Source organism: Physeter macrocephalus, chromosome 8, assembly GCF_002837175.3.
Source record: "Physeter macrocephalus isolate SW-GA chromosome 8, ASM283717v5, whole genome shotgun sequence".
Classification (NCBI taxonomy): Eukaryota; Metazoa; Chordata; class Mammalia; order Artiodactyla; family Physeteridae; genus Physeter; species Physeter macrocephalus.
The window spans coordinates 94197546-94210410 of NC_041221.1; the positions used below are offsets into that span (position 1 = coordinate 94197546).

The following is a 12865-nucleotide window of genomic DNA, read 5'->3' on the forward strand; positions in this document are numbered from 1 at the left end:
GCATTTTCATTATCTTATCACTCAAGTACAGGACAGGGCAGCCAATTGTTTTCTGGAGGAAGCTTGACATTTAAACAGCAAACAGTTCCCAGAAACAATTATACAAGACAAAAATTGTTTTTCATGTACACGCAGCTAGAAGAAGCACCTTTAACATTCAAGCAGTCTTTCTGGTGAGAGTTCATTTCCTTTATTCTTTTGTACAAAGAGATGGGACAGTATATTTTAAATAGAATGGAAAATTTGAAATATCTTATTGCTAGGAAAAAAATACACTAAGTCTCCCAATTAGCAATTGTTACTTTTGGTGGTGGAGGCTGATGATGTACCATGACTTTCCCGGGTGTATAATAATTTTTCTCTTCAAACTCATTCAAAGTCTGTTGCATTGGCAGCATCTTAGAATTGTCTCTGCTTCCAGTTAATCTTTAATTACATCAGGGTTTACAAATGCTTTCGACTGAGAAAAAGTGCTGCATATCCTTATGGCTATTAGTGGATCTTCCTGCTAAATGTTTAGCCAGGATATATCCTTTAAACTAGTTTTTTCGTGTCATAGTAAGAGATATTTATGACTTCAAGTTTTATTTAAGGTTGATGGAGATTTGTGATGAGTGCCCAAGATCACTGGTCTCTTGCATAAAGTAACTCATAAAAATCCAATGACTTTTAATTTCCTCTCCAGTTTTAAAAAAATTATCAATGAACACAGAGGTATTAACTTCCTGATAACCTCTTTGCCCTCTCTTAGCCTTATCATTACTTTTAAGGCAGATGAGGGAATATCTGGAGCAAAGAATACAGCTTATAGAAATGCTTGCCATATTTATATATCAAGGAAGTACACTCGTGCCTTTAAGAACTCTATCTCCTTCAGCAAAATTCACTATAAAGCAAGACCATTTCAGAAACCACTCATAAATTACAAAAATACAAAAAAGGACAGATTTTAATATAAGAGTAAGTCATTTAGTAGGCAACCTTTGGCCTAAACCAAGACAAAGGAATTATGTAGAGGTTCTAGAAGGGGAAAGGAGAAATATCATAAAATTGTCAAGGTAAGGATACATTCCTCTTTTCTGCAGAGAGTGGTTTTATAGGTTACATTTTCTCTATATACACTCTGTGTTAGATATTGACCAAAATATGGAAGAGAAATAGACTTCCTAAGGTTACAATAGTTCCCAATTTTTTTCAAATGGAGTCAGGAACTGCAAAGTATTATTTTATATTTTTTCTAAGTACTAATGTCCAATTTATTCTGAAGCAAAACCCACCATCGGGTTATGGAGATGGACGTTTAATAGATGTTCGTTGTTGATGTTAAATGAGTTAGTCGTCGTCATCACCACCACCACCACCACTTTCTCATCACTAAAAGGCAATTGGACACGAAATACTTTTGTGGTATGCCATGTTCATAAAAACAGCCCCGTGAGGAGTCAGGCAATACATTTTCAACTTTCTCAGAAAGCCGAGTTTCAGTGAACAAAGAATGATAATTCTTAGGGACAATGTTCTGAGTCAAATCAGGTGAGAACAATTAACGTAAGTAAATCAAAAAGGAAAATCTCTTAACTCATGGCCATTTATCATCATCAACTAGTATCAAAGAATCTTACCAAGTTCCATTTGGTAAGAAATGCTACTATGAAAAAGGGGCTAAGAACATGAGGAAGAGTTGAATCTCAGGGCAACACTATTCAATATTACACAGATTCACTACTGCTGGTCAAAGCCACATCCCCCCACTCAGAACCACTGCACGCGATTAACCCTCTACATGTAAAGCAAACTATAGGGTTGGTATTTTCCTGTCTCTCAAAATCAGTTTTACAAACAAGCTGCATGGTATTATTTTTCAGACTGGGACACTGATACAAACAAAAGGTCAGTAATTTCCCTATGTATAAGTATGAAAGATTTGGCAGTTACAGGGAACCAATTCATTATTTTCCTGGTTCAGTTTCTAGGAAACTGGGTTTCTAGGGTTAAAGTAGATTCAGTAAAACTGGAATCAGTATAAAAGTTTTCTAAAAAGTGAATTTAACAGACATACTATTAACATTGTTACCTTTACTAACTGTGGGACATGTTAGAGAAGAAAGATTGGGGAATGTTAAACATAGGAGATTAAGCAAATTATAGAAAAATAAGATTTATTTTTTGCTCTTTGATCTTAACTTCAGCTGAGAAACATATGAATTTGTTTTTGAAAGTGTCATTATCTAATATTATAGTACCTTCAAATTCTTTATTAGCAACTCAACTTTCTTTGAAGCCCAATAAATGGAATAAGTAGCATAAAAATATGGCCTGTGAGAGAGCTGCAGAACTGATGATGTTTTTAAAAGATTCCACAAACTCAATCCATTTTTTGCTTTTCCCTTTTGTTGCAGTGATTTTTTTTTTAGGCAATTACATGACTACGTATAGATATTTAAAAAAAATCACAGAATGTCTAGATACTATGGTACATACATATTATAAAACATATCTATTAACTGTTTATAGGTGGATATTTTTTCAAATGTAAGCTTATGGAATAATTCAGAAATTTTTCAAAAATAAACCATAGAGAAAAATATACTTTTTGAATTCACTAAAGATCAACTGAGGTTAATTCATATGTTTCTTAAAATTTTTTACTTTTTAGCTTTAGCCAAGCAATTTGTTAGGTCTAGGTTATCTAGGAGAGTGTGTAACACAAATTCACTCACTTTTATTTCATAAATCCTCCAATGAAGAAAGCTGTGGATTGAACTCTGCTAGAAAAAGAGCCAGAAAGAACTCAAACACACTATCAGACCAAAATACCATATAGAGGACACACATGTATGCACTACACACTTTTGCAGGATCAAGCAGGGCATGCATTCAAAACAGAAATGACAGTTGTGTCATGCAAGTCATCAACATGCCCCCCAAGAAGACTTTGGTTTCTCATACATACAACGCTGAAAATAAAAAAATATATATATATCTGTTCACATCTGGACTCTTCTAAAAAAGACTCAATCATGACTCAATGGAGAATATTTTAATATAAGCAACGATGAAATACTTTTGCTATGACTCATATTTACTTCTTAATTAGCTATAATTAGATGTTCCATGTTTGAGGGGCGTTAGTAGATACCGTAGGCTGATAGGGTTTTCAACTTGTTCTTCATTTTTACTGAATTCTAGAACGGGCAATCCACACAAGGAGAAATCATGCCAACCACAATTCACGGAACACATTGTCAGTATTAACAGTGTTTTAAACACTCACAAGAGAACTGATTTAGAACTCCTAGCACTCTGTGATGCTAAGCCCTCCGTATTTCCAGTTACTCATTTCTTCCCACTTTTGATAGCATTTCTTAACATTAATGTTATATTTCCTACTTGATGGTTAGGATTTATTTGTCAATGGCTCTTGAAATTCATATCATCCATTCTCCATGTTAGTCCATAAAAAATATTTAGCAAAGTCTTATAAACACAGGCATAAGAATAAACATGTGCTTTTCTGCACTAAAGTCTTAAGTCCCAAAAGCTTAAAATAGGTTATTTCTGAGCTAATAATCAAAGAGAACAGAACTCGTAATTTTGCTGTGTGAAGGTCAATGCAAAATCATCCTCTATTCCTTCTCTATATGTCATTCTGAATATTAAGTGGACTTGTGAAGCATTTAGTAACTGATTTCTGGTTTGCTGCATTATGAGTCTGAATTTCTCTAAATAAGATTTGTTCTTGGATAATTTGTGGAAGTTCAGCATGTCATTTTCACTGCAGCAATATGTTATATATTTCAGGCATATAAAAATTTAATTTGAAGATACATTGGATAATTGACTGTTTTTAACCAAGAAATTTCAAATGTATTCCAGGGAAATATATTTAGCCAATACTAGACATGTTACCAAAAGAAAAAAATACAGTGATGTGCTTCTAATTCATTGTCATCATTAGAAATCTTGAGAAGAGCAATATAGACTGATTTTAATCAGATTATCATTAATAGAATAATTTTAAGAATTCAAAAGGAAAATTAAATCATTATCTCCAATATTGTTTGTGACAACCTCAGGGATTTGAATATGGAAGTAAGAAGGAAACTTAAAATACCTTTCCCTGGACCTTTGAAGCATCCCATCAAGCATTCTCTAAGAATCCTCTTAGAGATTCATCCACAGCCTACTGAATAACCACTAGGTACAGAAAGCTGGACTAGGTTTTGAGAGGAGTCATCATAAGAAAGGTAATCAGAAGCAATGATTTATATATATATATAAATATTTATGAATTATTATTATTATTAACCAGGAGTGATGGGCTACAGGTTGGAAGTGAGGTGAGGTACAGTACAGGTATATCTTAGGTAGGAAAGGTCACATTGGAGAAAGCTTGGACTTGAGAGGAGGTGAGCTGTGTAGGAGTCTGTATGGCTGGGAAAAAGGTTACAAGTGAGGGAACATATGTCGCTCATTGGAGAGTCTTAAAGCCCTCCATCAGGAGTTTCCATTTCATTAGAGAAATAACCACAGGTCACTGAACACTTAGAAGAAGAAGAAAGAGGGAGTTATAGAACTTGGTACAATGCTCATAGATGCTCAATAAGTGGTTTTTTTCAATAGATGCCTACAAATGGCATCTCTTATTCACAGTGTCAAAATCTCCTAACCAGTGTCGCTTGCCAATTTTAGAGATCTTAATAAATAAACAGCTCTATAACTGCTATATAGATCGAAATAAACAAAGGGGGAAAAAGCACAAATTTATGTCTTTGTTAGAAATTTTCATCATGAAAAGCATATGCTTAGAAGCCCCAATCCCAATCTAGGAATCCGATTAGCCAGGATACTGGGAGTCCCAATAGAATTTCCTGTAGGGGAACTTTCATGCTTCCTCCCCTGTCTCTGCCCCAGGCTGCTTGTCAACAACCAACCCCAGGCTCCCGGTTATTGATCACGTCCACAAGGAGGAGCCAGTGTAGCCACACTGGTCACTCTTCTCACTGCTTCTCAGTTGTGCCTGAGGTCAAGAGAGTTCGCCAGGCAGAGGCGAACTGCTGTACCTTTTCTGAGGCACTGGCCCCTGATAAGCCACTTGCTTCTCTGGTGAAGAAGAGAGAAGCCAGGTGAGAGTCCAACATGGGAAGGAAGAAGACACCGGTTTTCAGTTGCTGCAGCAGAATCAATCCAGTGCTATTTGGGACTGTGAAGGGGAGGCATGAAGTAAGGCAAACAAATGAAAAATACTCAGCAGTAAAAGATTTTTTTCCAAAAAGCTGGGGTAGCCAAAGAAATCTGAACCAAGAAAATGGCATGAAGATTTCAGGAAGAACTCTTTGTGTTAAGGGTGAATGTGGCTGGAGAGATACGATAAGGAGAAAGAGAAAGGAAGAAAAGAAGATTAACATTACCAGATTTTTGATGTGTAACTGTTTCATGTAACCTGTTTTCGTTCCTATTCGTGTTTGATAAATCACTGATGACCAGGAACCAGGCACTATAATATTTTAAAACAATCTTTTCTAATTAGAAAGATAGTGTGCCTAAATAAGTCTGAACAGCAGAGGAGATTGAAGGGTTTTTGCGAGAATGGTTGAAGAAAAAAACAAATGTCAGGAACTACTTTGCCTGTGCTGACATATATTTCTGTGTAATTTAGAACAACTCAGCAGCCTCGTCATAAAGTCTCTTGATACTAACTTAATCCCTCAAACCCTCAGTTTGATGTTAGAGTATTTAATAAATATTCTTTTAATGTAAAAAATCAGCACACCCTCCATCATCAAATCACCCAAATAACTAAAACAGCTGCCATATCATTTGAATCCCCAGTAATACCGGCAGTTTGGATGGTCTGGCGACACATCCTAAGACCTCAGGCACTTGGGTATTTTCATTTATGGTATTGTCCTTCATTAAAGTAACAAAGGATCCCCCCGCCAAATATTCTATCACCAAGTTTTGTTGATTTTACCTCCTATAGGTGAACTTCTTCATTTCTTTCCATCTCTACCTCTGACAATTCTAATCCAAATCTCCATCATCTTCCACCAGGATTTTCAAAATAGCTCCTAGTTGGTCTCCAAGCATTCATTCTTACACTTTCATCTGTTTTCTACAATGCAGCTACACAACAAAAGGCAAATAAAATGATGCCACTTCCTATTTACAGACTTTTCAAAGGCTTCCCATTACTCTTTGGGGAAAGACCACAAACCTTAACATGGCCAACAGTCCCTATGCAGTCTGGGTGTCTCCTTTTCACTGTCATCATGCACCAGGATCTTTCACACTCTGTTTGCTTCCACCTTCTCTAAGCTCCAGTACTTTTTCAATTCTTGGAGTGCAGCTTGGTTTCTCTAGCCACAGGGCCTTTGCATGTGCTATTTCCTCTGCTTGAAATATTTCCTCTCTTCCTGTGTTTTTGCCTTTATCAACTTCTATTCACACTTCAGACCTCATCTCCCATTTGACTTCCTTGGAGAAACCCTGTTCCCGACTAGAACAAATTCTCCTATATTCGCTCTACAGCAGCATGCACCTCTCTTTTATGGCACTTAAAACAGTTGTCATTTTACATTTCCTTCCATGATTATTTGATTTCTGAGCTTTCCACTGGATTTCAGTTCTATTGTATCCAAAGGGTCTAGCACAGGATTTGGCTTATAGTAGGTTCCTTGTGAATACCAGGATTATTTGAATAAATGAACACTTATACTTTATTCCTGTGTATGGATTAGCCAGCTAGCATATACTCCTTGGCTTGCACTGGGTGAAATAATATATTCTGAATTGGTGACTTTTAAAATGATGGGCTTTTATTTCTAAATGTTCTCTGTGAAAAAATGTCCTCACACACCCTTCCATCTGCGCACATGGGCCTATGCCTGTGCACATACATACATTCTTTCACAGTGCTAAGTTCTCACAGTAGGTATTATTTGATAGTACTTGTTCGAAAAGAAAATATTCTTCCTCACTGAATGAAATATAGATACTTAAATCATTCTTTGCAAATATTACATATGTGCTCATTGTTTAATTTTTTTAAAGGATAGAGAAAAATACCTTGAAAAAGGTGAATTTTTCAATGAGTTTAAAACACTTCCAAATTTGAAGTTGTAATTCACTGTTTTTATTTACAATCTAGGGAAAAAAGCCAATAATACGTTTCCAGCAGAAAACATATACCAACTTTAATCATGCATTATTTTAAGCCAGCAATACACACATTGCTGAAATAGAGTATTTAAACTTGCCTAAAATATTATGTCTACTCCTAAAATGTGTTACAATCAAACTAGTGAGAATAGCTACCAGTATGTGAAAGTACCCTGAGTCTAATAAGTAAATTCTGGTAAATTGTGGCAGAAAGTGCACTGGCAAGCATACCAATGCAGGTCAAACCTGATATTTTTTAACGTCACTTCAACAGTGCTGGAGTAATTAGCTCCTCTGTATCCCTTGTCAGTTTCTCATAGCAGCATGGTGTGCAAGGAAGTACAGACAGCCGGGGCTGGAAAGTGGGTAACACCGATATGGAAGCCCATCAAGAAGATGAAAAGTACTCACTAATCATTCGTCAGACGAATACCAGAAAGCAGAAACTCTATTGTAATTTCACCTCATTTTGTTACGGTACATCTGATAATATAATCAAAATAGTAAGGTCTGGACACCTCAATGTGGAAAAATGTAATCTCTGAATAAATACCACCATTTGCTACAAATAACAGTCTGGAATTGGAAAATAAAATAATGATAAAAGATGCAAATGTATCCCTTATTTATAAGAGGTTCTGATCTGGAGAATAAAATAGGATATTTGAATTCAAAAAATACAATACAACTAGACTACTGATACCCAGGATACTCACAGAAACATAGAACAGGCCAGATCTTCTTATGCTGTTTCTCTTTAATATTACCTCTGGGTTCAGAGAAGGCTCACGACATTCAAACAAGTGAGAGCAAGAAAGCTACAACTAGGCTGAGGGGGAACTTACCACTTCCCTGTGTTCTCCTTCCTTAGGGGTAAGGACGACTGAGAGCAAAATGATTCCAAGATCATGGTCAGGATAATGGGGATCTTTCAGTGTTACGGTCACATCCGTGGGCCTATGATATAAAATATTAAGATTTTGAGCATGAAGGAAACCATCGACAAAAGGCAAACTACTGAATGAGAAAAGATAGTTGCAAATGATATATCCAATAAGGGTTTAATACCCAAAATATATAAAGAACTCATACAACTCAATATCAAAAAAACAAGCAATTTGATTTAAAAATGGATAAACATGTTTCCAAGAAAGACATGCAGATGGCCAACAGACACATAAAAAGATGCTCAAAATCACTAATTATCAGGGAAATGCATATCAAAACCACAATATGTCACCTCACACCTGTCAGAATGGTGATTATCAAAAAAGCAACAAATAATAAGTGTTCGTGAGGTTGTAGAGAAAAAGGAACACCTGTATACTGTTAGTGGGAATTTAAATTGGTGCAGCCACTATGGAAAATGATACGGAGGTGCCTCAAAAAATGAAAAATAGAACTATCATATGACCCAGCAATTCTACTCCTGGGTATCTATCCAAAGAAAACAAAAACAGCAACTGGAAGAGATACATGCACCCCTATGTTTATTGCAGCATTATTTACAATAGCCAAGATATGGAAACAACCAAAGTATCCATTGATAGATGAATGGAAAAAAAAAGATGTGGTATTTATGTGTATATATATCTATATATGTATATATATATACATACACACATACACACACACACACACACAAAGGAATATTACTCAGCCATAAAAAGACAGTGAAATCTTGCCATTTGCAACAATATGCATGGACCTGGAGGGTATCATGCTAAGTGAAATAAGCCAGACTAAGACAGATAGCATATGATTTCACTTATATGTCAAATCTAAAAAACAGAACAAATGAAAAAACTAAACAAAGCAGAAACAGACTCATGGATACACAGAACAAACTGTTGCTAGAAGGGAGGGGAGTGGGGGAATGGACTATATAGGTGAAGGGAATTAAGAGGCATAAACTTCCAGTCATAAAATAAATACACAGGGATATAACATACAGCATAGAGAATATAGTCAACAATGTTGTAATAACTTTGGTGACAGATGGTTACTAGACTTATTGAGATCATTTTGTAATTTCTGTAATTGTCAGAGCCACAATGTTGTATACCTGAGACCAATACTGTATGTCAACTATGCTTCATTAAAAAATAAATATATAAAATATAAAAAAAGATTTTTAACTGTCATTAAATGAATAAGCCAAAATATATACTATATATATATATTTTAACATCTTTATTGGAGTATAATTGCTTTACAATGGTGTGTTAGTTTCTGCTTTATAACAAAGTGAATCAGCTATACATATACATACATCCCCATATCCCCTCCCTCTTGCATCTCCCTCCCACCCTTCCTATCCCACCCCTCTAGGTGGTCACAAAGCACTGAAATTGAGTTATTTGTAGTGAGGTGAATGGACCTAGAGTCTGTCATACAGAGTGAAGTAAGTCAGAAAGAGAAAAAAAAATACCTTATGCTAACACATATATATGGAATCTAAAAAAAATAATAATGGTTATGAAGAACCTAGGAGCAGGACAGGAATAAAGATGCAGACGTAGAGAATGGAGTTGAGGACACAGGGAGTGGGAAGGGTAAGCTGGGACGAAGTGAGAGTGCATGGACTTATATATACTATATATTTTTAAGAAGAAAAGAAATTTTGTCTTCCTTTAATTTCCTGGTACAATTTTTGTTGTTATTAAAATAACATCAGTGTATTAAGTTATCCAATAAATCATGGGCCAGTTGGGTATACTTGGATTCTCTGCTTAAGTTTCAGCTCTTCATGGGGCTCTAGAAAGGCCCTGGGGTTGCTGGAAAGGCTAAGGAAGTACAGCAGTATTAAGAAAACTGTAAGGCCCTTCTCTGTGATCTCTAAATACACAGAGAGCAATAGCAGCTATTTTCTATAAATTTGAGTCCAACAACTCAATGAAGGTCTTTTACTGACCACTACCTTCCTTTTAGTTCTTTAAGATATTTTTTTCTTAATCAGAAGTATGATTTAGAGTAAACAAACAAGTGGGAGAAGAGGAAAATATAAAATATAAATTGCCTGATATACATTATAAATATACTTTAAAAACAACGTATAGTTATTTGAAGAACTTCTACTATTTAAAATAATGTTTCTATTTTTGGCTATTTAAACCCATGCCTAAGTTTTTAGATTCAGAAATGCAAGGAAACCAGCACTTAGAAGAGGTGATCAATACTTAGAAGCCTTCAGAATTAGATAAGTATCTCTGAGGAAGAGATTATGAATTGCTCAATATTACCCACAGTAACTTTTAGAAAATAATGTAAAATACACATTCAACTGATAATGTGTAGGTAATATCTTGTTTACATATTTTAATTAATATTGAACAAATAAGCGTTCCTGCCCTCCATAAGCCTAAGGGACTGTGGAACATTCAGCACCACACTTGAATCCTGAAGTGTTGGCAAATTAGGAATGTTCCCTTGCTTGTTCAATCATTTATTCATTTAATTCACAAAACATGAATTGAACATATGTGATACTAGGTTCTGGGTAAAAACCAGCAGTCAAGACCAAAGATAAGATACTTGTCTTCATGGAGCTTTACATTTAGTAAATGATACTGTTGGATTCTAGTACTGGGGAGAGGGCTTGATGCGGAAAGTGGTCCAAATAAAAACTTTCAATCCTGGCTGCACCTCAGAATCAACTGGGAAGCTTTTTAAAAGTGCATAATCCTGAACTCTGTCCATAATGATTCTGGTTCTGTAGCTTGGGGGTGGTGTCTGGAAATCTATACATTTATAAAGGTCCCCAAATAATTTGGGGGACCCACAGGTACCTTTCAATGCTAAGATTTTACAATACTAGGACACTCTTTCAAATGATGCTTAATTTACCAATTCAAGAAATGGTGTTATGAAAAATATGAACAGTTTTTTGATGTCAGGGGTTTTAATTGAAACATAAGTAACCTATCAAACTGATAATATACATAAGTTACAATAGTTGTGATGCAAATTGCTCCAATATTAATTTAGTTATAACTAATCATTGTGGTTTGATGATAACAACTTGTTCCTTTTAACAAATGCATATTAGGCATTATAGTATATATGTATATAAATATACATACACACATATGCATATATATACACACATACACACATATGTATTTATATGGGGTTACAATTTGATTTGGTTCATTTTCCTGTAAAAATGATTACATATAAAAATTAATAGCCAAAACTTCATTACATTTTTATAATGATTACATGAGAAAGATTTAAGAACATTTGTAATTCTTTATGATGCTTATTTATTATTTTTTTTTCAAAAGCAATACCTTAATACATTATATAGTAGCATAAGTATTTATACGGCTACTATTATTATCCATCTGTCTACATCCAGAGGGTACTGATTTCTTTGTTTTTTTTTTCCGGCCCCACTGCATGGCTTATGGGATCTTAGTTCCCCAACCAGGGATTGAACCCAGAACCCAGGCCCTTGGCAGTGAAAGTATGGAGTCCTAACCACTGGGCTGCCAGGGAATTCCCATATTGATTTCTATACAAAGAATGTAATGGCATACACAAATATGTGATTTTTAAAAGCGGTAATTTGATGTTTATGTGGTTTTGAGGGGAGGGTATAGTTAGGTAAATACATAAGTAATGTGGTAAAATAAACACCAAATGCTTATACATAATCTTTTGGTTTTTTTACCCATCTCATATGTTTTTCCATTTAAAATTATTTTTCACCAGTAATCTATCTTTAATAGAGAAAAAGAGAAAGTTATGCTCTGTGATTAAACCTAGTAATTTGCATACCCTTATGCAGAAGCTACAGAGAAAATAACCGCGGCCTTTACAGAAGAACAGCACAGCCCAGGCTAGCTGGAGCTCAGTTTCATGGTAACGGACCACATACAACACCACCTAGGACTTCCTTCAGCCATGGTGAGGCGCGGAGCAAGCAATCACCCCGAGGTCAGGCCTGCTAGGCTCTGGGTTGGAATGAAGGACACATAGGAAGTATAGAAAAGGTCACTCTTCTGTCCAGTTTGAGGCACAGATGACCATTGGAAGACCACCAATAAGCTGCCACTGTGCTCAGACTACAACATATAAGGAGTTCCACTATTTATATTTCATCTATATTTAAAATATAAAGTTGTGATCTGACCCATTACTCTGCTTTCCACTATTCCTGCCACATGATATAACACGATCATCTAAACCAGCGGTCCCCAACGTTTTTGGAACCAGGGACCAGTTTCATGGAAGACAATTTTTCCACAGACGGGGGGTTGGGGGATGGGGGATGGTTTCAGGATGATTCAAGCGCATTACATTTTTTTTTTTTTTTTTTTTTGTGGTATGCGGGCTTCTCACTGTTGTGGCCTCTCCCGTTGCGGAGCACAGGCTCCGGACGCGCGGACTCCCAACCACTGTGCCACCAGGGAAGCCCAAGCGCATTACATTTATTGTGCACTTTATTTCTATTATTACTACATTGTAATATATAATGGAACAATTATACAACTCACCATAATGCAGAATCGGTGGGAGCCCTGAGCTTGTTTTCACTTGCCACTCACTGATAGGTTTTTTTTTTTTACATCTTTATTGGATTATAATTGCTTTACAATGTTGTGTTTGTTTCTGCTGTACAACAAAGTGAATCAGCTATATGTATACCTATATCCCCTCCCTCATGAGCCTCCCTCTCTCCCTCCCCATCCCACCCCTC

At 35.8% G+C, this 12865-nt stretch overlaps 1 protein-coding gene across 12 annotated transcripts in view; it reads right to left on the reverse strand.

Annotated features, from left to right (window-relative positions):
* MCTP1 (multiple C2 and transmembrane domain containing 1) overlaps positions 1-12865 on the reverse strand; it is a 594606-nt gene that overhangs the window by 247564 nt on the left and 334177 nt on the right. For 10 of the 12 annotated variants that reach the window (XM_055086667.1, XM_055086670.1, XM_028493080.2 and 7 more), the window contains one exon: positions 8007-8118. In XM_055086667.1, coding sequence (XP_054942642.1) covers positions 8007-8118 — 112 coding nt within the window. Of the gene's footprint in view, positions 1-2720; positions 2769-8006; positions 8119-12865 lie in introns of all 12 variants that reach the window. The other 2 variants (XM_055086666.1, XM_055086668.1) reach the window with 2 other exon arrangements.